The sequence below is a fragment of the Ovis aries genome, chromosome 1, assembly GCF_016772045.2.
Source record: "Ovis aries strain OAR_USU_Benz2616 breed Rambouillet chromosome 1, ARS-UI_Ramb_v3.0, whole genome shotgun sequence".
NCBI lineage: Eukaryota > Metazoa > Chordata > Mammalia > Artiodactyla > Bovidae > Ovis > Ovis aries.
The window spans coordinates 42948344-42975719 of record NC_056054.1 but is presented as its reverse complement, the minus strand read 5'-3'; the positions used below and the strand labels follow the sequence as shown (position 1 = coordinate 42975719).

The window sequence follows — 27376 nt, the reverse complement described above, 5'->3', positions numbered from 1 at the left end:
AAATGATTAAAAAGCTATCACAAATGCCTAAAAGGCTACTACAAATGTTAAAGGGCACATTTGGGAATAATCCCCTCCCTTGCTATATTAGGGGTATAAGGTATGTGTAATCCCTAGCATTATTTTATAATAAACAGAAAATATTTAGGGGCTCTGGTATGTTTGTAGTTGGAATCAGGGATGGAAATTAGGTCTTACCATGGTATTCCTCCAAGATGTAAGACCCTAGGTAGGATGAACCACTCCCAATACAGCTAATACGAAAGTACACAAAAGTATTTTTCTTTTAAAAAGAGTTCTCCATATTATTTTCCTTATGCCAGATCCCACAATAAACTCTTAAAGAGAGATCATTCTTACTCTCCAGGTGGTTCTATATATGTAAATACAACAATGAATCGCAAATTAGCAGTTTTTGGTAGTATTCAGTAATTGCTGATGAAAAAAAACCCTTATAGAGTCACCCTGAATTTTTAGATATGATATAAAGCCTCCACTGAAAGTATTTTTTTGTTAATTGTAAAATTGCTTGGATTAACTACCACAAACAAATTGGTAAAAAGTTATTTAAGTCAAATAAAGGAAATATTAAATATTTATTTTAAATGAAAAGTTTCCATTTTTATTTTCAGAAATAATCTCTTTCTCTCTCTTACTTTTATGTTTGTTTTTTGTTTCTTTGATCCTAGTAGGTTAGAAAGTAAAAAATAAGATGCCAATAAAAAAAGCACAGAAAATGACAGCCATTATCTTCTTTTTTTAGCAGAGCTGAATCCATCCGTGAATACTCTTTGTTAAAATTCATTCATGATTGTTAAAACACCCATTCATGATTCCTAGCGTGGTTACCTAGTCACTTTCTTAAGAGAAAAAGATATCACTGGAGTTTCAATCACTAATATAATGAAATAAAATACATATTAGTAACATACTTAGAACCAAACTTATCCACTTAAACTTGACAGATTACCTTAAAAAGACCAATTATCAGAACATTTACCGCAAATGCATATTTCATCTGTGAGAATTTAAACCAAAAATTCTTCCACAGATTAGATTACAGAAATATCTTACCTATTTTTGCCTTAACTAACAGCAACATGATGATAAAAATAAGTGCCAGTGAACACCCGCTAACTGTATGTGCCATGAACAGTCTGGAATACACCTCTGTATGTTTCCTTGTAAAAGAAGACAAATTCATTCATGTTAAATACATTCTGAAAATACTACAACCAAAACAATTCAGAGGGCTTAAAATGCTCCTTTAATTTTCTCTGTATTGTTAAGAGACTTAAAAAAAATGATGTTTAAAACCAATAAACTAAAAATTTTAGCCACCTCTAACCCTCATATCATTTAAGCTTCTTGGGGTCAGCAAAGAGTAAGGGAAGAGACCTGACCTATGGCGTCCTTTAGAACTGGGTTTAAATACTTTGAGCCAATGGGCAAGTTACTTAATCTTCTGAGATTCAGTCTTACACAAAGCTTTTTTCCTTCCAAACAAGTCTGCGTCATAGTCAAATGTACTAGTGTTAAAATTCCAAGAGTAGTGAGAATTTCTGATCTAGTCATGTGCTCCTGGAAGTAACAGGAGATTAAAATGTGGTTCATAACCACTACTACCTCCCACACTCCAGAACTCAGTAAAAGACTGATTTCCTTGGCAGTAAGAAAAGAATTCCAAGGGTTCCAAGGGGGCTGTTGGGGGTTTTCATAAGTTCATTTTTATTTGTTTGCTTGTTTATTTATTATTTATTTATTTTACTGAGTATTTTTTATCTTAAATGATTTGGAAAATGCAAGTTGGTGATTTCTGTTGTTTCCAAATATAAACCTAAGGAATGGGTCTAGCAAATTCTCTAAATTCTATCAAAAGTGAAAGTGAAGTCGCTCAGTCATGTCCGACTCTTTGTGACCCGTGGACTGTAGCCCACCAAGTTCCTCCATCCATGGGATTCTCCAGGCAAGAATACTGGAGTGGGTTGCCATTTCCTTCTCCAAAATTCTATCAAAAGTGGGCCAGAAATTCAAGAAGCAGGCTGAAAAGCTGTGTGATGTTGGGCCGTTAGCAACTAGCCAATACAAATGTTCACCTCTTATTCCCATGCCCAGAAATGTGCCAGAATACCACTGGAGAGCCTCAGAAAAGTTCACTTATTCTTTCGACAGTGATGGTTACCTTTCATGTGCTAGGCGTGGTGTTCAGTGCTAGAGATACTACAGTCCTGCTCTAGCAGGCTTCCTGGAAATATCCCCTAGCTTTTTTGACTCCTGTATTTAGCATCTTTTCAATAGCCTTTTCTGGTGGCTCATCCTTTTCCTCGACTTGAAAGTCTTGGAGGACCTCAGCACTCAAGACATTTTCTTTTTCTCTATTTCTACTCTTTCCTGAGGGATTTCATCTGGTCTCTTGGCTCTCAACACCGTCTGTAAGCTAGACTCTCAGATGCTTATCTTCAACTCAGACACTGCACTGAGTGCCAGTCTCCTATGCTTCTCTCCTTGGCATCACTTCTCAGATGTGACTGCTCCATATTAACATGTTCAAATCGAACTTTGGTCTCCTTTCTCCAAACTGGTTCTTCCTCCAGCCCTTTCCACCTCCGTGAATAAAATTTTTATCCTGTGAATTGCTAAAAAGAACCTAGCTATCATCCTTCATTCCACCCTCTCATACCCCACAGCCAAATGACCATTAAGTCCTGTCAATTTTACCTCCCGAATATATCACAGATCAGTCTTTTCACCATCCTCACCCCAGTCCAAACATCCGTTGTCATCTCCCTCGCAGATGACTGCAGTAGCTCCTTAATGTGTCTCTCTAGTCCATCCCTGCCCCTTTCTAAGTCATTTTCACATAGCTGACTACCTTTTAAAAACATAAATTGGATTATGTTCCCTGCTTGGTATCATCTCTATTTAAAACCCATCAGTAGATCCCCCTTGCTGTTAGAAAAAAATCCCAAGTCCTTACCATACATTACTCTCTCAGCCACTGGCTGGCTTCACGTCTCCTGTCTTGCCACGATCATTTGCTCTATTTTTTTTTGCCTTGATGTTCTGCTTCATTCACATTGGCCTTCAGACTGTTCCTTGAACAAGACATGCCCTCTGCTGCTCCGAGGACCTTGTACTTTTCATTTCCTCTGCTAGAATCCTCTTCCCCTGGCTCTTAGTGGCTGACTGACTTACATCCTTCAGATCTCAGATCGTGTGTCACTTCCTCAGAGAGCCCCTCCCTGACCACTCAGCCAAAGTGGTCTTGCCCAGTTCCTTTCTACACATCACTTTACTCACATCATCAAACAATCTCCTATTTTGATTGCTTATCAGTCATCAACCTTTCTGTTAGAATTTAAGCTACCATGAGACCTGGAACACTGACTGTCTTGCTCGTTGCTGTATGTGAGCACTTGGCCTTGGAAAAGAAAGGCCTTCTAAGCATTGAAAGAAAGAAGGGAAGGAGGGAGGGAGGGGGGAAGGAATATGAGTTATAGAAAATCCCCTATAAACATCCCTGTGGGCCCTGCAGCATAGTGCTCCACCAGATATGTCCATGCTCTAATCCATAGAACCTGTGAATAAATACATTGTGTTACATGACAAAGGGACTTGGGAGATGTGATTAAAATTAGGGACCCTGAGGTACGGTGATTACCCTGGATACCCAAGTGAAAATCTGCTAGTCTCTTAGTCATGTCTGACTCTTTGTGACCTCAGGGACTATTGCCCACTAGGCTCCTCTGTCCATGGGATTCTCCAGGCAAGAATACTGGAGTGGGTTGCCATTCCTTTCTCCAGGCGATCTTCCTGAACCAGGGACTGAACCTGGATCTCCGACATTGCAGGCAGATTCTTGACTGTCTGAGCCACCCACAAGGGCCCAACCTAATTGTATGAGTCCTTAAAAGTGGATGAGGGGGGTGAAGAATTGGTCAGAGAGCTGTGATGTGAGAACTGTGGCTGCTGCCTTTGAAGATGGAGAAAGGGGCTATGGGCCAAAAAACATGGTGGCCTCTGAACTCTGTAGACGAATCTCAGTTTGCAGAAAATATAACATGTATTCTCTGGGTCTCAGTTTAAAATGTCTGAGAAAAACCGACCTAAATTGAAATCTGACAGTTTAGCTCTCTCTAAATCATAAAGGCCAAGGTCATAGCATTCAGTGGCTTTTGTGACTGGTAATTCCTGTCGTCACCAGCTACATCCACTACTACTGACACTCCTGCCTAGCAACACTGAGCTGCTCCTGGTTCCCCCACACATCCCATGCCACTTCATGCTTCTATGTCTTTGTCATGCTATTCTCTTACCTTTCCACTGTTCTTGGACTCCCTAAGTCTTACTCATGTATCCCAACTCAACTCAGACACTTTTTATTCTGTCATTTACTCGATAAATAAGAATTTAGCAGTTGCAAGGTGCCAAGGACTTGAGAGTGGAGAACAAGACAGAGTTTCAGCTTGCATGGAGCCAATATTCTGGAGTAGGTAGACAAAAAGTAAATAAATAACAAACAGATACATTCAGATAATAACAAAAGATTAAGAGAGGCTAAGGGGAGAGAGTCTGGAAAATGAAGGCCTTTCTAGGAGGTGAAACTTAAGCTGCGATTGGCACAGGCCAGCTGAAGGCTCAGAAAGACTTTTCCTGGCAGAATAAATATTGAGTACAAAGCCTGAAGGCAGAAAAACGGGCTTGCTATGGTTGAGACACAGAAATAAGGTCAGAGTAGCTGGGGTAAGTAACTGTGTGCAGTCATATGAAATGAAAGTGTAGAAGGCAGGAGCCAGATCTGCCATGGATTTGTTTGCCATGGAAAGGAGCCTGGATTTTACTCTCCTATCAATGGGAAACCACTGTGTATAATTAGTGGTTTTATTTATTTATTTAACTGTGTTTTAGTTAGGGTGAAACAAGATATGAATTATATAAAACATACACACAAATACAAAAGCAAACAGAAAAATTAGTCTTGGCTCCGTGTATGGAGGCTGGAGTAGAAGCAAGCGGACCAGTCAGGAAGCAGCTGGGAACACCCAGGTAGGCAATACTGGTGATGTGGACCAGAGGGATAGCAGCAGAGATGGAAAGAAGTAGCCAGATCTTACAAGCCTTACTGATGTCTTTTGGTCAGACTGTATCTTGTATTCTACTTGTATCTTCTTAGCATTCTGGCATCCTCCCATCTTAGCACCTGCCAGCGTAAGTCAAACTAATTTCTTTAGGTATCTGCCTGTCTCTTCCATTATCTTGCAAGCTCCTCATGGGCAGAAGCCACAATTTGTGGCACATAGAAGACCTGTGCTGGTGAATTCCCTGGTGGCCCAGTGGTTAAGGCTCTAGGCTTCCAATGCAAGGGGCACAATTTGATCCCTGGTGGAGGAACTAAGAGTCATGTCACATAGCCAAAAAATAAAAAGAAGTATTTGGGACCAACACTGTCCACATCCAGACGGTGATGTTTGAAAATAAAAGGCACATGCTGAACTGAATGAAATTTAAATGGTTTTTCTGTTTTTTACTTCTAGTTAGTTTAAAATAACTACAATACCTTAAAACTACATTAAATCTCATTTGGCTACCTTTTGTTGTAGCTGTCTTAGTTCAGTTTAAAATTAGTTTTCATTAAACTTTGGAATATTCTGGCATAAAGGAAATAATGGATTGAACTAGAAGATAACTGAATGAACAGATATATAGGGATTAAAGGTTTCTGCTTCTTAACTGCAAAGGGTGTCCACAGAGTATTATTTTTCAATGTGCATTGCAAGTTATGAAGTTACAATGTTCTCCGAATAGTAAAATATTAGTTGGTTATAATAAGAATTTTTAAAATGTATATATGTGCATGAAATATATATATACACACCTACATATGAAGAAATAGGCAAAATAGAGGATTTGAGTTTACATAGTACACTGACCCAAACACAAACATGCTTATGTTCTCTGAATGACCAGGTAAAACAATTTCTTCATTTGTAAGAAACTCACAACCCCAAAGACCTTCAAGTAAATGAGGGATCTTCCAATAAAATGAAACCTTCTATCAACTGTAAACATCCTTCATATAGTCTGCCTGGAGGGTCGATATTAAAACTACAACTCTGTCTTGAATCAGAAAATCAAAGTGTGCTGTCATTGACTCATCACTCAAGTGGGGACAGTTTCCAGACGGTGAAAACAACGTCTCAGTGAGGGAGGCAGGGACCAGCCAGAAATACAGCCACTGGCAGGAAGGCAGAGAAAGAATTCCCCCTCCATGAGCCTCTCTTTCCCCACTGCTCCAGGAAGAAGCACAAAATAAGCAGCTACTTCAAAATCATGTTTGACTAGGCTAGGAAAAACCCTCATCACAGGTGGTAATTTCACGTAGGCAGAAACTCTTCCTACTTCCACACTGCTTTTCTTCTGTAGCACCATAGTAAGCTCAAGGAGCAGCATGGTGTGGTGGAAAAGAAAAAGGCTAGAGAGTCTCAGTTCCACTGTGTGCTGTTAACTGTCAGGGTGCCACTTGCTCATTCATGCCAAGAGTACAGGGATACCTACCTAGACCAAGTTACTGGGAGGATGAATATGTCCATGTCATGGACTCCTGAGAATATCCAGCACAGGGTAGCCACTCCACTGAGACTAGCTCCCCCATCTCCTTCTGGATCCAGGTTTTGCATCTCTTTTTTAAATCACTTATGACTTTCAACATACTTGAATTGTATCTTTTGTTAGACTAGGTAAAAGGTCATATGTTAGCTAATTTTAACCCTGGCTTTCAAAGAATTTAAGAACTCAGAGGAGGAAGGAACCTCAAAGATTAGCTACTAACAACCATGCCCTACTGCTCCCCTCCCCTCCCAACAGCTGACATTTGAGTCTGGGCCACCACAGAACAAGAAAGTGATTGTTTTGAACGTGCATGAAGGCTGTCTGCCTTAAAAATACAGAACATTAATTACCCAGTTGATTTGCTGAGGCAGGGTACAAAATCCTTCTCTTCTGCTGGCAAAGTAATGGACAAGCATGTCTTACTGGTGGCAAATCAGCATGTAAAGACAACACTTTGGAAGTCATATATTCTACATTCCTCATTTTATAGGTACATAAACTGAGCCCTAAAGAAAGGAAGCAACTTGCCAAAGGTCACATTAATAGCAGAATCCAGATCAGAATGACGGTCTCCCAATTTCTAGTCCAACATTACTTCTTGCAGGTGCAATTGTTTCTGATCAGTAGCAATAGTAGCAGCATAAAACTAGAACTAGAACTACTGTGAACAATGCTCTTAGTAGTGATAGGAATTTGTTTGTTGATCTCTTATTATGGTCATTGCACATTACATCCAGTCTTTATGATACCCATCTAGTAAAGCACTTACAGTGCCTAATGCTTTAGTGTTCCGAAGGTTGAATCACCTACTTCCCTCGAACAAAGATCAAATGACAAAACCCAGTGTATGTACAATATGTATCCATTTCTAACAATCTATTCCACTGTAAGGATAGAAAAGGAAAAGTCCACCAAATAGCTAACTTGAAACTCAGCCTTTGGAGCCAAACTTCTCCTCCTCAAGCCTTTCACAAGTGATGTTATGAAAAAGAGTTCCTTACCCAAAGCATCATCTCCATTTTGCTACTAAGACTACCATTTGTTGAAAAGTCTAACAAGCCATAATATGGATAAATCCTGGCCCACAAGCCCCAGATTATCAAATCAACCCCTTCATAATGTCACGTCAGATGGCTTAATGCAGGTATGGTCAGCTGTGTCTGACTCTGTGACCTAATGGACTGTAACCCTCCAGGCTCCTCTATCCATGGAATTTCCCAGGCAAGAATACTGGAGTGGATTGCTATTTCCTCTTCCAGGGGATCTTTCCAATTCATGGATCAAACCCATGTCTTCTGCATCTTCTGCATTAGCAGGCAGATTCTTTATCACTGTGCCACCTGGAAATCCCAGATGGCTTAAAGGGGAAGGAAAGTAACCATGTCAACCCCCTCTGCTTTTTCTTCTTTTTAACCAACAGTTCCAACCGCCATTACACGAGCCAAATTGGACACACACCTGTTTTTCTTTCTCATGCAGCTGCTGACGCTCTCTTGAACTTTGGCTTATCTCACCGGTAAGCATCTGTAGTCCTAATTTTACCCATGTACAGAAACTTTCTTCTCTTGCTTTCTTCTCTTGAATTCAAGGGTTCCTTTCTCTCTTTTTAAATCTCAGAGTGTTTTCTCCTTTCCCTCTTTATGATTTTTTTTTATCATTTTCCTTAACAAAGATCCCCTTTGCTTTTCTCCCTTCTTTCCTATTTTTCTAGAATGTTCTATTTCTCAGTCCTATTTGTTTCATTTCCACTTCAGATATATCACACTGGACATAACAGGCAGGCTCCAGACATGTTGTGTGTAAACAAATTCCATTTAAAACTTATTAGGGAATCTTATCAGGACCCAACCGCAGAATCATGTGTACTGTGAATTGCCTTATAAATTGAACAAGCACTCCTACAATAGAGAAATAAAAAGGAAATAAAAGAATAAGACATAAGACATGGATGGAGTCTTGCAAAAACAAGGTACTTTCAAATCAACTGATGTTATTTGCAATGTTTTTTATTTCTTTGTTTAGCTCCACAAGGCTACAATTTTCATGGCACTTGTTCAATTAAGCTTCAACAATCCAACCTCCTCTATTTTCACTCTCTGCATACTTCAAGAGTTATAAATAAAAGAAGTCATCTTTTCCTGGAGAGGATGGTATTCTGAAAACAGCATGGTATGTGGGGCCAGAGGCTGGGTGCCATCCTGGTTTTTCCACTTCTATTCGTGTCATTGCATGTACTTTTGAAAAATGGCAATCCATATTTATTGAGAAAACTAAATCTCTCTCTCTCTTAACTTTTCTTCATTAGTTTATTGGAAAGATCTCTCCTTGGACACATTCAACCTTGAAGTCTCTATCTGTGGGCAATGGCATGAGAGTGGCAGGCTTATCCTTGGATCTTGTAAAATCTTGGCAAGTTTTGTAACATTAACCCCTGAGTCTTTTCTGAGTGCTATGAGGCATTAAAAACATTAAAACACATTATGATTACTTTGTTCTAAGAGTTTTCTAGGAATTTCACAATTATCTTAATATCATTGGAGGCACTCTGGGTGGGGGCTGAGGGGAATAAGACTAGTGATCACCATCCTATAATACTCCTCAAGGCTTCTTCTATAAGCTAATAATTCATCCCAAACCTCTGCACTAACAACCGCATGTTTCAACATCTCTGCCTGATGTTTTACTTAATATTTTCCTTTTCTTCTGCATATTACTGCAAAAGAGATGTCAATTAAGATTCTAGTCTTAATAATCTTTTATAGGCATTTACTTAGCAATTTACCAAAATGCAGAGTTTTTAATATTTGCTTTCCTACTAAATAAAGTTAACTATTAGTATCTCTATTCTACAAGTGGAGAAATCTGCAAGTTGCTCACAATAATAAGAAAAACAAGAAGTAAATTCAGAATCAGATAAATTAGAACTACTTTCCATGCTTGAGTTTCCTCAATTATAAAATAAAAATAGCACCTACTTCACAGGATTATTGTGGGAGTTAAATGAGAAGCTCTTAGCAAAGTGCCTGGTATATAGCAAGAGCTCAGTAAATATTATCATCCATTATTATTCTTATTATAAGAAAAAAGATAATATCACTTACTTATCAAGGACATTGTTAGAATTAATTTAGACAGTCTTGCTTTTTGACCTCTCTCTTGGCCCATTCATCTGGCTCACCACTGAAGGAATTAGTTTGATTAAAACTAGATCCTATATCTGCTACATAAAAGGTGATCTTATGCCACCTATCATTTATGACAAAGTGGCTCAGTCGTAAAGAATCCTTCTGCAATGCAGGAGGCACGGATTCGATCCATGGGTCAGGAAGATCCCCTAGTGAAGGAAATGGCAACCCACTTCAGCTTTCTTGGCTAGGAAATCCCATGTACAGAGGAGCCTGGTGGGTTATAGTTCATGGGCTAGCAAAAGAATCAGACAACTTTGCGACTGAGCATGCATGCAAACAGTTTTAACTTGAGGACAGGAACTGAGACTTACATTTCTTTATATTTCTTACAATGATGAGCCCAATGTCTTGAACATAATAGATTTTCAGTACATACTTAAAAAAACATTGTTACCATTACCACAATGTTCCAAGGACAAAGGAAACTAGACAAGGCTTCCTTGGGATTTGGCTTTCTTTCTTTGGGATTTAGCCTACACAAAGGTACATGCAGAAGTTAACAGCAGTGATGAAAATGTCAAAAGATGACAAATAACTGGCCAAAGAACAAAGCAGGTACAACAACAACAAAAAGTCCACAATTGAAAAATGATGTACAACATCTACTGTACTTACAGGATTTTTCTCCCATAAAAATCTCATATGTGCTTTAGAATTTTTCTACACTGTAACTCAATTCTAATGCAGGAAAGATTCAGAGCTTGCCAAAATTTGGGGATTTATGTAAACATCATGACATTCAAGAAACATGATACATGATAAAAGAATGCTGCAAACTCTTTACCAGTCTTCTGTGCCCAAGAAAGTGACAGTAATGAGTTGAGAATTTCACATTAAAATGGAGGGGAAGAGTGTCAGTTCTCAGCCACTAAGGTCCTTTTAGTTATATGCTGGACACAGAAATAGGGCACTGTACCATTCCTTGCTAATGGGAACTAGAATCTAATGTTTGTTTACCCAAGTGGAAGTGGATATAATGTCTGAGTCGGAGGTGCAAAGGCAACAGAGTCTGGAGCCAGAAACCTGTAACCCACTATCTGTGTGAAAGTGTGAAAGTTTCCACATCTGTAAAATGGGAATACTTATAACTGGTTCACTGGTTTTTAAAGAATTATAGAGTATAACAATGATACCCAAGGGCCAAGTACATAGTAGGTGCTCAATGATTTTTATTCACATGGGACATACACGGAAGGGATTATAACAAACATTTAGAGTTTTTTTAAAAGGCTAAAGTCTAATTTTGCCCTGTTCTTTAGACTATACCATGGAGGAAACTGTTTGCATGGGTTTGGATTGCTGTTCATAAAACAGATCTAATCATAGGATACATAATCTTTTTCAATGCTTTTATTTAGTGCCCTTCAACCAGGTGAAAAGGGCCTCTTTAAAGAGACATCTCACAGATGAGAGAAGAGTCTGGCCAGGAGGCTGGCCCCAGAGCATTCTGCTAGTGACTGGCCAGGTGGGGACTCTGGGTCTACAGACGTCCCAGGCAAGTGCTGCGGAGAAAAGCAGAATTCACTCCTATGCAAGACCAAGTTAAGATTCCTCAGTATCTTAATCACAGAAGGTCCGCTTTCGAGCCCCGAGTCACTCCGGTGGGCCTTGTCCAAGGCTAGAGGGGTGCCCGCTGCCCTTTCCACAAGCCACCTACGCATCCTCCATTGAGCACTCCCACCATTCAACAAGTTCAGTGGAGGATGAATCTGAGCGCCCCCTCCCCTCCATCTGACCTCCAACCCCAACCTGGCACCCTCCTGCGAATAGCCCGCCAGGACCTCGGTTAGGAGGGGTCGTCCCCAAAACCCCCTCCACGGGAGAAGCGAGGCACGCAACCCCGGGGTCTCTGGTGCCCCGATCCCACCCAGCCCCGCTCACTCACCGCGCGCGTCGCCTGCCCGCGGCTGCGCTGCCGAGCGGCGCGGAGCCGGTGGCCGGGGTGCTGTGGGCGCACGTGCCGCGCCGGCCGAGTCCGCTCCCGGCGTCCGGGGGCCGGCGCCTAGCCCGCCGGCGGCCCGGGGCTGGGTGCTCCAGCGCCGGGGCGCGCGGGGACGTGAGGCGGACGGAGCCCGGGCAGTGGCGGTGGCCGGGACCGTCGGCGGAGGGAAGGCGGCTGCGCGGGCAGCGGTGGAAGCCGGCCGGCGAGGCTCGGGTTCCTCGCGGGCGAGCTGTGTCCGTGTGTCCCGGAGCAAGGTAATTACCGCTCCGCACCTCTGGTTCCCGCTTCGGTACACGACGGTCGGAAAGCCTGGCTCATCAGCCGGAGCGAGGGCTCACCGGGTTGGGGAGACAGAGTAAGCGCCAGAGTGTGAAAAGCACCACAGAGTCGTGTTCCTGCCACAGGAAAGCGGCCCTTCGTTGACACTGCTTAGAGAACTTTCCTCAGAGATGTTCTTCCTCTGTGCTTGCCCAGCGCTTACCACACCGTGGTTTCCAAACGGGGCTGTGTGAAAAACTGGATGTAGGAAGAAAATACTAGAACTTTCATTGGTGTTTGGTAACTAAAAGGTAAGGGAAAATGTACATTTAATAGTTGGCATGACCCTGACCCTAAATGGTCCCATGTTCCATATGTTTGTTTTTTTAAAAAAAACACTTATTTATTTATTTGGCTGAATCAGATGCGGACCGTTAGTTGGGCCATGTGGGATCTAATTCCCCCTCCAAGAACCGGACCGGGCCCTCTACAGTGGGCACCTGGAGTCTTAGCCACTGGACCATCAGGAAAATCCCATGTTCCATATGTTGTAAGTGGGGTTCTGAAGGAAGAGGGAAAACTGCCCATAATGCAGAGGGGATGACAGAGGTGACTTTACTTATGATAATATTTCATTGAATCTAGGAATTCAACTATAAGACCGTTTTTTATATACTAGAAAGAAATAAAAAGAACTCTCACATAAAACTTATGACATAATGCTTCCTTGTCACTTAGAATATTTGTAATTACACTCTTGTTTTAAAAACACCCCCTTTAGGCTGATTAGACATATGCGTTTATTATCTGTCACTCTTGCTCATTCAAAAAGAAAAAAATAAATTTGTTTGAAATAGTCTTTAAATACTATCACATTCAGTGATCACACTCCTGATCACTTTTTGGGTTTCACCTGATATCATCCTCTGTGATATGAGTGTTGATATTGGTATCATATCAACATATGATATCTGTGTCGTGATATAAGAAAGCCACATTTCTTACTTGAAAGTCCCAAGTACCCCTGGGATGTTCTTCCCTTCCTCTGAAACCAGTCCAGGCTCACTAAGCATGTGCAAAGGTAACTACTTCGCCATACTGTTAGGGTGGTAGGCATAAGACACTTCCCGATTTTGGAGCTATTAAATATGAAAAGTGTGCATCTTAGAACTGACAGTGTATAATTAGTTTTCTGAGACTGTGACATTGAAGTTTACACACTCCAACAATTTGTGAGTATTTTGATAAAAAACAAATCCTTAAATTGTAGGATCTTAACAGTACTGTGTAGTGAGATAGTGACTGTGAAAATTATTTGCAACAAAGTTAAAAGAATTCAATTATTATTATTAATCTTTTACCAAAGAAGACCAATATTTTAAACTTGCCTACCTTTTCTGTAATGATATGTCTCTTAGTAGTATGTTACCTAGTAGACTCTTCTGGAAAAAAAATAAGAAACAAGGTTTGTTTGTCCCTTCAAATAAATATACATTTCTACACTGAGGGAGAAAGTGCTATAAAGAAAAAATTTGAAAACAAATATTTCAAAATACTACCATTATTGGGTTTTTATTTTTTTGCTAAAAATTATGTAATTTCATCTGTCACCTACAAAAAAAGTGCTTTAAAATACTTATGAACAAGTATTTTATATCTTGTTTCAATCTTTCAATTGAGTGAGTGAATTTTGAACCCTTTGTTTAAAAGTATGAAAATAGAGCAGCTATTGTCCTTTCAGGGGCTTCCCTGGTGGCTCAGAGGGTAAAGCACCTGCCTGCAACTCAGTTTGAAAGGACAACTAATCAGTATCAGGGGTAGTAGTAAAATTATGGTAACCAAATGTTAATAATAGGCTTGTATAGTTCATGAATTAGTTTATTTTTCTCTTTTTTTAGTGAGAAGAAAGGCTTTTTATTTTGTCAATAAATCATCAAAATGTATTTTATTCTATCTCATTTTAAAATTAATTTATATTTTAGTGTATATTTTACAGTATATATGTTGTAACTATTTGCAAAATATACTTATGTATATATGAAATTTCTAAGTTAATTTAAAAAACTGAACATATATTGGGGATATATGCACAAATCCTTTTAATTTTAAAAGCCACACATGGACTGAAATATTTAAAAACCACTAGTCTATTAACCTCTAACTGCAGCATGTTACAAAATTGCTGAGTCAGATACAAGATGATGTTCCAGTGCATCTGAGCCATTTTCTGTAGGGGAACAGATGAGAGGTAATGGAGAAAGAACTTGAATTTGCTAAGCAGCAAAACAAATTGTGAGAAAACTTCAAGATGCAGCCAACAATGATAACATTCATTATTCTCTTTTCCCAAGATGCAAATAAATTAGAAGATGACTAATACATAAGTATTATTAGATAAATCATCTTCTTTTAAATCCATCAGTATATCATTCAATTAAATATATCCCTCAATTAAATTTTGAAGGAAGGCTTGTGTTAATAGTTACTAAAAACAGGGGTGCTCCCATCCTCCCTGAATCCTCCTTGTTACTATAAGCTCCACAAGTGCAAGGACCACATGTCTTATTTACTCTCTTATCTCCAGCACTTGGGACAGTGAGTGGTACAGAACAGGGGCTCAATAAATATTTGTTGAGTTGAATTGACTTGTTCTGGAGAAATCTCGTTCTCTGTGATCAATCAAGATTATAAGTGATATTGAATCTTCAAATTTGCAACAGAATTTAAAAAAAAGAATAGTTGGAAAATTATATATAGTAGTTTTTTTTTTAGTAACTCAGTGACCCTTCCATATGGAATCTAACCATCAGTCAAAATCTTTTTGCTTTCTTTCTTCATTTCTCTTCCTTTTCTTCCTCATTCTTCTTTTAATATCTGGGGAGTTTCCCTAGTAGATACATGGTGGTTGTCTGTGGTTACCTGTCTGGTTAGAGAAAAGAAAATCTTGCTTCTATATTTTCTGAGAACAAGCCCTAGATAATGAAGAAAGCCTGGTGACGCAAGAACCTGACATATAAACCAAATTATCCATGTATGATGATTTTTAAGTCTGTAGATGTGAGATGGCCATCTGTGTAGCTAGAACTAGATGGTGCACTTGCAAATCAAAAGCTCAATTAAGTGAATAACCACAATGACAAATACTTTTCTAGGAAATACTAGTTACGTTTCCATTTCTAGTATTTTTCCATTCCTTTAAATGTCTATTTTGGTTCATTGTTGATACCAAAAGTCCTGAAAATACTTTCAGTGTGCTATGAATAACTGTCAATAAATATTGAGATGGTTGCCAACATAGTGATTTAGTGTATCAGACAAATGTTGGCACCAGTTAAACTTGGTAAGAAGTTTCAGACATTCATTTTTAAACTTTTATTTTAAGAAAGAGATTAGAATCTAAAGTGAATTATTCATCCTTACTACTTCACTTTGCAAAAGTTCCATTTCTGAAAGTTTTTGTTTAGTTATCAATTTTGCTCATCTATCCAAAGTGTTACATTTACAGGACCCAAATAAAACCCCTAAATATAATTGTACTGTCATATGTTGAAAGGCTTACGTAAAACATTGTAGTGCAAAATACTTAAATTATTAGTAATCCTCAAAGATTCTTAAAATGTAGTTATAACTTTCCCACAAATGACATTCAGCAAGCACAGATGTTGTTTATAGAGGAACAAGCCACATGAAAGATACCATGTCTTGGATAGGAGCAATGCATTTTCAAGAGCTTTTTAGGTCGCCAGAAGCCTCGTTAAATGAAAATAAATATCAAAAAGTAAAATGAGACATGGGGCAAATTTAAAACACTGACAGCCACAGGGTTCCACACAACATAAATTTGATTCACAGTCTGCGCTTTTCAACAGCTAAATCTAAGAGACATGATACACAGGATTCACAGATTCCATCATGTAATAATTTGTAACCTGGGCATCAGAAGCAGAACTTTTGTGGCTCGAGAGAAAGTGTATTGTAGGTTCTCCTAAAGAGGAGATAGATTCACATAAAAGACAGTTTTCTAACAAACATTTCTAACCAAAAATCACACAGTAGTTATTTAAGTTAGTTAGTTATAGATTTGCTCAGTGAAAGTCCAGTGAAGGACATTCTGGAACGTAGAGGCTTGGTGAGCATTAATATTCTTTTCTATGTATCAGTCTTTTGTTGTCATTGTTTAGTCACTAGGTTGCATCCTACTCTTTGTGACCCCATGGACTGCAGCATGCCAGGCTTTCCTGTCCATCAGTATCTCCTGGAGTTTGCTCAAACTCATGTCCATTTAGTCAGTGATGCCATCCAACCACCTTATCTTCTATCACATCCTTCTCTTCCCGCTCTCAATCTTTCCCAGCATCAGGATCTTTTCCAGTGAGTTGGCTCTTTGCATCAGGGGGTCAAAATATTGGAGCTTTGGCTTCAGCATCAGTCTTGCCAGTTAATATTCAGCGTTGATTTCTTTAGGATTGACTGGTTTGATCTCCTTGCATCCGTCTTTTAGGCTCCAAGTATCTCTTTGCTCTGTGCTTCCGATATATAAAAAATACTCTCTGATTTCTGAAGTGAGACAGCTTCCAGTCTTGTCCCTTCAATATATCCAGCTCAGAGCCAAGTTCTCTGGGTAGTGAGCAGTAGTGGCTGCCTCATTGGCGATGACTTCTCTGTCTACCACCTATAATCCCCAAGTACATGTTACCTGCACCCCAATTCCTCACCCACAATATAAAGTGGTGGAACAGGAGCAATGAATGCTCCACTTTGGAAAGGAAAAAAAATGTGAAACACCAGAAGTTATTGGTCTTAAGCACTGCTATCTGCTGGGTGATGTATTAACATTAGAGTTTTTTATTTTAGCCTGTAGGACCCCTGTTAAAACTGAGACAGAAAGAATCTCAATTAAGTATCCTTTGTTATAAGTTAAACACAGTAGAGTAATAATAGGATAAATCCCCCTAAAGTAATAGTTTTGTGAGAATCTTTCCACGTTTTTCTTCATGTCTATATAAATGTATGATAGGGCTTTTTTCTGCTTTAAACAAAAATTGAGGTCTATCTATCTATCTATCAGTCTATCTATCTATCAATCTTTTGTTTTTCTTTACCACATGGCATCAACTTTATTCCACAACATACATAACAGATCTATTCATTTTTTAATAGCTACAAGTATTCCATACTATGTAATTTTTTCTTTTATTTATAGGTCTTCAGTTTTTTTTCAATTTTCCTCTAAGCAAAAATACAGCATACTCACCAAAATAAAAATATTCTTAAATATAAACATGTACAAATGTATAGTGCTTTTATTTGTATGTAATAAAATCTCATGTGTGCCTTGTTGAATCAAAGGGTTTGAGCTTATTCACTGTAAAGGATTATGTCAGATTATTGTCCAAACTATAGTAATTACACTCCTACTGGCATACTGCATCATCACTAAGAGTGAATGCTATCCATCTTCTGTTATTTTTATCAATATAACAGATGAGAAATGGTATTTCATTGCTTTAAACCATATATCCTTGACTATGAACATCTTTCATGTGTCTGATTGGTTTTACAGATATGTATTATTAATTTATCTCAGCTTACCTTCAAATAATGTGTAATGCATGCACTTTACAACAGTATACTTCTATCTTCATATCTCTAGTCTCTTCCTTCAAAGTGATGAGAACTATTAAATTTTTAAAAATAATTTTATTTACTTATTTATTGGCAGTGCTGGGTCTTCATTGCTGCATGGGCTTTTTCTCTAGTCACAGAGAACAGGGCTACTCTCTAGTTGTGGAGCAGTGGCTTCTCTTGGTGCAAAGCACAGACTCTAGACACTCGAACTTCAGTAATTGTGGCACATGGGATAAGTAATTGCAGCTCTCAAGCTCTAGAGCACAGGCTCAATAGCTATGGCACACAGGCTTAGTTGCCCTGTAGCATGTGGGATCTTCCCAGACCAGGGATTGAACCTGTTTCTCCTGCATTGGCAGGCAGATTCTTTACCACTGAGCCACCAGGGAAGCCCTCAAGATTTGTTTACTTAGAGATATTAGGATTTACTTAGCAACTTTTGCTTTTTATTTATTTTATAACTGAAGTTTGTACCTTTTGACCACCTTCACCAATTTCACCCACCCTCCATCCTCTGCCTCTGTCAAATACCAATCTTTTGTCTGTATTCATCAGTTCAGTGTCTGTTTGGTTGGTTTTTAGATTCCATGTATAAGTGAGATCATACAGCATTGTTTTTCTCTATTTGACTACTTTTACTTAGCATGCCCTCGAAATCCATCCACAGTGTTGCTAATGGCAGTAATTCCTTCATTTTTATGGCTGAATAATATTACATGATATTACACCCAAAAACAGGACTGGAAAAGGTGAGTTTTCATTCCAATCCCTAAGAAAGGCAATGCCAAAGAACGTTCAAACTACCGCACAATTGCACTCATCTCACATGCTAGCAAAGTAATGCTCAAAATTCTCCAAGCCAGGCTTCAACAGTACATGAACCAAGAAATTCCAGATGTTCAATCTGGATTTAGAAAAGGCAGAGGAACCAGAGATCAAATTGCCAACATCCACTGGATCATAGAAAAAGCAAGAGAATTCCAGGAAAACATCTGCTTCATTGACTATGCTAAAGCCTTTGACTGTGTACATCACAACAAACTGTACAAGATTTCTAAAGAGATGGGAATACCAGATCACCTTACTTGCCTCCTGAGAAATCTGTATGCAGGTCAAGAATCAGCAGTTAGAACCAGACATGGAACAACAGACTGGTTCCAAATTGGGAAAGGAGTATGTCAAGGCTGTATACTGTCAACCTGCTTATTTAACTTCTATGCAGAGTACATCATGAGAAATGCTGGGCTGGAAGAAGCACAAGCTGGAATCAAGATTGCCGGGAGAAACATCGATAACTTCAGATATGCAGTTGATATCACCGTTATGGCAGAAAACAAAGAAGAATTAAAGAACCTCTTGATGAAAGTGAAAGGGAAGAGTGAAAAAGCTAGCTTAAAATTCAACATTCAAAAAACAAAGATCATCTGGTCCCATCACTTCATGGCAATTAGATGGGGAAACAACAGAAATAGTGATAGACTTAATTTCTTGGACTCCAAAATCACTGCAGATGGTGACTGCAGCCATGAAATTAAAGACGCTTACTCCTTGGAAGAAAAGTTATGACCAACTTAGACAGCATATTAAAAAGCAGAGACATTACTTTGCCAACAAAGGCCCATCTAGTCAAGGCTATGGTTTTTCCGGTAGTCATGTATGGATATGAGAGTTGTACCATAATGAAAGCTGAGCACTGAAGAACTGATGCTTTTGAACAGTGGTGTTGGAGAAGACTCTTTAGAGTCCCCTGGACTGCAAGGAGATTCAACCAGTCCATCCTAAAGGAAATCAGTCCTGAATATTCATTGGAAAGACTGATGCTGAATCTGAAACTCCAATATTTTGGCCACCTGATGCAAAGAACCAACTCATTGGAAAAGACCCTGATGCTGGGAAAGATTGAAGGTGGAGGAGAAGAGGATGACAGAGGATGAGATGGTTGGATGGCATCACCAACTCAATGGACATGAGTTTGAGTAAGCTCTGGGAACTGATGATGGACAGGAAGCCTGGCATGCTGCAGTCCATGGAGTTGCAAAGAGTTGGACACGACTGAACTTTCACAACTTATCCAGTTGTTCATTGATGGACATTTAATGTGTTTCCATATCTTGGCTATTGTTAATAGTGGTGCTGTGAACAGGGAGGTTCAGAAATCTTTTCAAGTCATTGTCTTTGTTTTCTTTCCTAAAGTAAAATTGCTGGGTCATATGGTAGCCCTGGGTTTCCCTGGTAGCCCAGCGGATATAAAGAATCTACCCATGATGCCAGAGACCTGGGTTTGATCCCTGGGTTGGGAAGAGCCCCTAGAGGAGGGTGTGGCAACCCACTCCAGTATTCTTTCCTGGAGAATCCCCATGGACAGAGGTGTTTGGTGGACTACAGTCCATGAGGTCACAAAGAGTAGGACATGACCAAGCACAGAACAGCAGCATGGTAACTCTAGTTCTAATTTTTTTAAGAAGGCTTCACACTGTTTCCTCAGTGACTGCACCAATTTACATCTTCACCAGCAGTGCACAAGGGTTCTCTTTTCTCTACATCCTCTCCAACAGTTGCTTATTTCTTATCTTTTTAATAATAGTCATTCTCACAGATGTGAAAAGGTATCTCACTGTGACTTGAATTTGCATTCCCCTGATAATTAGTGATATGGAGCACTTTTTCATGTGTTCTTGACCATCTCTATATTGTCTCTGGAAAAATGCTAAATTCTCTGTCCATTTTTTAAAGCAAGTTGTTTTCTTGTTACTGAGTTATATGAGTTCTTTGTATATTTTGGATACTAACCTCTTATCAGATATATTACTTGCAAATTATTTCTCCCATTCAGTAGGTTGCCTTTTCATCTTGTTGATAGTTTCCTTTGCTGTGCAGAAGCTTTTGAGTTTGATGTTGTCCCACTTGTTTACTTTTGCTGCCTGTGCTTTTGGTGTCAAATCCAAAAATCATTGCAAGACCAGTGTCAAAGAGTTAACTGCCTATATTTTCTTCTAGGAGTTTTAAGGTTTCAGGTGTCATGTTCAACAGCCTTTAATCTGTTTTGAGTTAGTTTTGGTGTAAGATATAAGAAAGTGGTCTAGTTTCTTTTCTTTTTTTTGCATGTATCTGTCCAGTTTTTCCTCCACTATTTATCAAAGAGACTATTTTTTTCTCCATTGTATATTCTTGGCTTTTTTGTCATAAACCCATATGCATGTGCATCTATTTCTGGGCTGTCTATTCCATTTCATCAATCTGTCTCTTTTTATGCCAATATTATACTGTTTGATTACTATAGCTTTGTAATATAGTTTGAAATCAGGATGTATGATATCTCTAGCATTTTCTTCTTTCTCAAGATTGCTTTGATTATTAAGGATCTTTTGTGGTTCCATATATATTTTAGAATTGTATGTTCTTTTTCTGTGAAAGAATGCCATTGGAATTTTAATAGAAATTACATTGAATCTGTAGATTATTTTGAATAGTATAGACATTTTAACAATGTTAATTCTTCCAATCTATGAGTATGAGTTACTTTAAAATTCATTTATGTCTTCAACTTCTTTCATCAGTGTCTTATAGTTTTCAATGGACAGGTCTTTCACCTCCTTAATTAAATTTATTCCTAGGTGTTTTATTCTTTTTGATACTATTGTAAAAAGAATTGTTTTCTTATTTTCTCTTTCTAATAGTGTATTGTTAGTGCATAACTTATTTTCATATATTGTTTTTTTATCCTGAAACTTTCTAAATTTGTTTATTAGTTTAGTGATTTTTTTTTTTTTTGGTTGAGTGTTGAGGGTTTTCTGTAGATGATGTCATGTCATCTGCAAATAGTGTTGGTTCTATTTCTTTCTTTCCAATTGGATGCATTTTATTTCTTTTTCTTGCCTAATTTTTCTGGCTAGGACTTCTGGTATTATGTTGAATAAAAGTGGCAAGAGTAGGCATCCTTGTCTAGTTCCTGATCCTAGAGGTAATGCTTTCAGCTTTTCTCCACTGAAAATGAAAGTGAAAGTCACTTAGCTGTGTCCGGCTCTGTACAACCCCATGGACTGTACAATCCATGATATTCTCTAGGCCAGAATACTGGAGTGGGTAGTCTTTTTCCTTCTCCAGGGGAATCTTTCTAACCCAGGGATTGAACCCAGGTCTCCCACATTGCAGGTGGATTCTTTACCAGCTGAGCCACAAGGGAAGCCCTTTCTCCACTGTGTATTATGTTAACTATAGAGTTGTCATACATGGGGTTTATTATGTTGAGGTTTGTTCCTTCTGTTTCCACTTTGTTGAGAGTTTTATCATGAATAAATGTTGAATTTTGGCAAATACTTGTGTCTATCAACATGTTCATATGATTTTTATCCTTCTTTTTGTTAATATGATGTAGCACTTTGATTTGTGGATGTTGAACCATCTTTACACTCTGGAATAAATCTCACTTGATTGTGGTGTACAGTTCTTTTAAGTTATTATTGGATTTGGTTTGCTAATATTTTGTTGAGTATTTTTATATCTATGCTCTTCAAGGACATTGGCCTGCAATTTTCTTGTAATAACTTTGGCTGGTTTTGGTAATATTGGCCTCATAAAATGAGTTTGGAGGAGTCCCTTCTCTTCTATTTTTGGGAAGCTTTCAAGAAGGCTAGATATTAGTTCTTCTTTAAGTGTTAGAATTCACCAGTGAAGCCATCTGGTCTTGGACTTTTATTTGTTGGGAGGATTTTGATTACTGACTCAATCTTCTTACTAATAATAATTCTATTCAGGTTTTCCATTTCCTAATGACTCAGTCTTGGTACTTTGTATGTTTCTAGGAAACTATCTATTTCCTTTAGGTTGTCCAGTTTTCTTTCACATAATTGTTTGTGATAATCTCTTATAATCCTTTGTATTTTTGTAGTATCAGTTGTGACATCTCCACTTTCATTTCTGATTTTATTTATTTGAGTTATCTCTCTTTTTAGTGAGTCTAGTTCACCAGTTCAGTTCAGTTCAGTTCATTTCAGAGGCTCATCGTGTCCAACTCTGCAATCCCATGAATTGTGGCACGCCATGCTTCCCTGTCCATCACCAACTCCTGGAGCTCACCCAAACTCATGTCCATCGAGTTGGTGATGCCATCCAGCCATCTCATCCTCTGTCATCCCCTTCTCCTCCTGCCCTCAATCCCTCCCAGCATCAGGGTCTTTTCCAATGAGTCAACTCTTCACATGAGGTGGCCAAAGTACTGCAGTTTCAGCTTTAGCATCATTCCTTCCAAAGAACACCCAGGACTGATCTCCTTTAGAATGGACTGGTTGGATCTCCTTGCAGTCCAAGGGACTCTCAAGAGTCTTCTCCAACACTAAACAGTTCAAAAGCGTCGGTTCTTTGGCACTGAGCTTTCTTCACAGTCCAACTCTCACATCCATACATGACTACTGGAAAAACCATAGCCTTGACTAGACGGACCTTAGTCGGCAAAGTAATGTCTCTGCTCTTGAATATACTATCTAGGTCGGTCATAACTTTTCTTCCAAGGAGTAAGTGTCTTTTAATTTCATGGCTGCAGTCACCATCTGCAGTGATTTTGGAGCCCCCCAAAATAAAGTCTGATACTGTTTCCACTGTTTCCCCATCTATTTCCCATGAAGTGATGGGACCAGATGCCATGATCTCCATTTTCTGAATATTGAGCTTTAAGCCAACTTTTTCACTCTCCTCTTTCACTTTCATCAAGAGGTTTTTTAGTTCCTCTTCACTTTCTGCCATAAGGGTGGTGTCATCTGCATATCTCAGGTTATTGATATTTCTCCTGGCAGTCTTGATTCCAACTTGTGCTTCTTCCGACCCAGACTTTTTCATGATGTACTCTGCATGTAAGTTAAATAAGCAGGGTGACAATACACAGCCTTGATGTACTCCTTTCCCAATTTGGAACCAGTCTGTTGTTCCATGTCCCGTTCTAACTGTTGCTTCCTGATGTGCATGTAGGTTTCTCAAGAGGCAGGTCTAGTTCATAGCCCCCTTTAAAAGTTTTGTCTACTTTTCTTTTTTCCTTTCTTATTGTCTGACTCCATTCCTATTATCCTTATCTCCTCAATGACTTTCTCTTTTATATAATGTGTCTTTCCAACCTGCATTCTCTGTGTTTATTTACATAATATGCATTCTGTGTGTTTATTTACATAATATGATAAGTATCTAACATTTAATTTTTAAAGTTAGATAACTTTATCTAACTTTTTAAAAGTATCTAACTTGGAAGAAAAGTTATGACCAACCTCGATAGCATATTTAAAAGCAGAGACATTACTTTGCTGACTAAGGTCCGTCTAGTCAAGGCTATGGTTTTCCAGTAGTCATGTATGGATGTGAGAGTTGTGCTGTGAAGAAGGCTGAGCGCTGAAGAATTGATGCTTTTGAACTGTGGTTTTTGAGAAGACTCTTGAGAGTCCCTTGGACTGCAAGGAGATCCAACCAATCCATTCTGAAGATCAGCCCTGGGATTTCTTCGGAAGGAATGATGCTAAAGCTGAAACTGCAGTACTTTGGCCACCTCATGCGAAGAGTTGACTCATTGGAAAAGACTCTGATGCTGGGAGGGATTAGAGGCAGGAAGAAAAGGGGATGACAGAGGATGAGATGGCTGGATGGCTGGACAGGGAGACCTGGCATGCTGCGAAACATGGGGTCGCAAAGAGTTGGACACGACTGAGCGACTGAACTGAACTTAAAACTAAAAGTTTTAAAATTTTAAACGAATGATATTGCTGTACAGAGTGGTAAAGACTAGAGATCGCTTCAAGAAAATTAGGGACACCAAAGGAAATTTTCATGCAAAGATGGGTACAATAAAGGACAGAACTGGTATGAATGTAATGGAACTGAAGATAATAAGAAGAGGTGGCAAGAATACACAGAAGAACTATGCAAAAAAGATCTTCACGACCCAGATTATCATGATGGTGTAATCACTCACACTCACCTAGAGCCAGACATCCTGCAATGTGAAGTCAAGTGGGCCTTAGGAAGCATCACTACGAACAAAGCTAGTGGAGGTGATGGAATTCCAGTTGAGCTATTTCAAATCCTAAAAGATGGTGATGCTGTGAAAGTGCTTCACTCAATATGCCAGCAAATTTGGAAAACTCAACAGTGGCCATAGGACTGGAAAAAAGTCAGTTTTCATTCCAATCCCTAAGAAAGGCAATGTCAAAAAATGCTCAAACTACTGCACAATTGCATTCATCTCACACACAAGTAAAGTAATGCTCAAAATTCTCCAAGCCAGGCTTAAGAGTATGTGAACCGTGAACTTCCAGATGTTCAAGCTGGATTTAGAAAAGGCAGAGGTACCAGAGATCAAATTGCCAACATCCACTGGATCATCAAAAAAGCGAGAGAGTTCCAAGAAAACATCTGCTCCTACTGCTAAGTCACTTCAGTCGTGTCCAACTCTGTGCGACCCCATAGACGGCAGCCCACCAGGCTCCCCCATCCCTGGCATTCTCCATGCAAGAACACTGGAGTGGGTTGCCATTTCCTTCTCCAATGCATGAAAGTGAAAAGTGAGAGTGAAGTCGCTCAGTCGTATCCGACTCTTAGCGACCCCATGGACTGCAGCCTACCAGGCTCCTCTGTCCATAGGATTTTCCAGGTAAAAGTACTGGAGTGGAGTGCCATTGCCTTCTCCACCAAGAAAACATCTACTTCTGCTTTATTTGACTGTGCCAAAGCCTTTGACTGTGTGGATCATAATAAACTATGGAAAATTCTTCAGGAGATGGGAATACCAGACCACCTGATCTGCCTCCTGAAAAACCTGTATGCAGGTCAGGAAGCATCAGTTAGAACTGGACATGGAACAACAGACTGGTTCCAAATTGGGAAAGGAGTACGTCAAGGCTGTATATCGTCACTCTACTTATTTAACTTATATGCAGAGTACATCATGTGAAATGCTGGACTGGAGGAAGCACGAGGTGGATCAAGAGTGCAGGGGGAAATATCAATAACCTAAGATATGCAGATGACACCACCCTTATGGCAGAAAGTGAAGAAGAACTAAAGAGCCTCTTGATGAAAGTGAAAGAGGAGAGTGAAAATGTTCGCTTAAAACTCAACATTCAGAAAACAAAGATCATGGCATCTGGTCCCATCCCTTCATTGCAAATATTGGGGAAACAATGGAAACAGTGACAGACTTAATTTTGGGGGGTGCTGCAAAATCACTGCAGATAGTGACTGCAGCCATGAAATTAAAAGATGTTTGCTCCTTGGAAGAAAAGCTATGACCAACCTAGATTGCTTATTAAAAAGCAGAGATGTTACTTTGCCAACAAAGGTCTGTCTAGTCAAGGCTATGGTTTTTCCAGTAGTCATGTATGGATATGAGAATTGAACTGTGAAGAAAGCTGAGCACCAAAGAATTGATGCTTTTGAACTGTGGTGTTGGAGAAGACTCTTGAGAGTCTCTTGGACAGCAAGGAGATCCAACCAGTCCATCCCTGAATATTCATTGGAAGGACTGATGCTGAAGCTGAAACTCCAATACTTTGGCCATCTGATGTGAAGAACTGAGTCATTGGAAAAGACCCTGATGCTGCGAAAGATTGAAGGCAGGAAGAGAAGGGGATGACAGAGGATGAGATGGTTGGATGGCATCACTGACTCAATGGACATGAATTTGAGTAAACTCTGGGAGTTGGTGATGGACAGGGAGGCCTGGCATGCTGCAATCCATGGGGTCACAAAGAGTCTGACATGACTCAGCCACTCTACTGAACTGAACTGAACTGAACTGATTTCTGTATAAATATAATACTGTTTTTACTTTTATTTCACTCTCACCATCATGTTTTTACGTCAGTCCACACTGTTGCAAGTAGCTTTGGTTCATTGTTTCAGCTTGCTGCATAGCAGTCCTTCAAAAGCATAATCCACATTTCCTCATTCATTCTCATATTGATGGGCTTCTCAGGTGCTTCCAACTCCTTGCTACTGCAAATTAAATTTGAACATCCTCTTGAATGTTTGTGAATGTTTCTCAAAGGTGTGCACCCAGAAATATCAATAGAAGTGCTGAGTGGTAAGTGATGTACACCCTCAATTGATAAACTATGTTTTGTTTATCCATTCATTAATTAATAGGCATTTGAGTTGTTCCTATCTTTTGTTGGAATGATGCTGCTGTAAGAATTCATATAGGACTTCCCTGCTGGCTCAGCAATAAGGAATCCACCTGACAGTGCAGGAGATGCGTGTTCAACCCCTGGGTCAGGAAGACCCCCTGGAGAAAGAAATGGCAACTCACTCCAGTATTCTTGCCTGGGAAATCCTATGGAAAGAGGAGCCTGCTGGTCTACAGTTTGGTGGGGTTGCAAAAAGTTGGACATGACTTAGTGACTAAATAACAAGAAGAATAACATAAGCATTCATGTACAAAATTATGTGTGGACATATGCTTTCATTTCCCTTGGGCATATTCTTGGGTGTGAAATTGTTTGGTCTAATATAATAACCGTATGTTTAAGTTTTTGAGAAATGTCCAGTATGTTGCCAAGGTGGCTGAATCATTTAATGTGTCTAGCATCAGCAGTGTATAAAGATTCTTCACTAAAACTTAGTATCTGTCTTTTGTAGTTTAGCTATCCTACTGTGTGTGAAGTACCACTTTGTGGTTTTTACTTGCATGAGACCATTTTTAACCTATTGTATTGACATAGATCAAATTTTGAATAAACACTGAGATGGAGAGTATACTGGGGGAAAATAGGCACTC

General features: G+C 39.2%; 1 protein-coding gene and 1 long non-coding RNA gene across 3 annotated transcripts in view; one reads left to right on the top strand and one right to left on the bottom strand.

Annotated features, from left to right (window-relative positions):
- The window catches only part of IL12RB2 (interleukin 12 receptor subunit beta 2), a 75319-nt gene extending 72131 nt beyond the window's left edge, over window positions 1-3188 (bottom strand). Inside the window, exons 1-2 of one of the 2 annotated variants that reach the window (XM_042243522.1) lie at window positions 2978-3188; window positions 1075-1181 (exon numbers count right to left, since the gene is read on the bottom strand). In XM_042243522.1, the coding sequence (XP_042099456.1) occupies window positions 1075-1150 (76 nt within the window). In that variant the 5' untranslated portion in view covers window positions 1151-1181; window positions 2978-3188. 2 annotated transcript variants of the gene reach the window in all.
- The window catches only part of LOC132659276 (uncharacterized), a 652410-nt gene that overhangs the window by 421610 nt on the left and 203424 nt on the right, over window positions 1-27376 (top strand). The window lies entirely within an intron of this gene.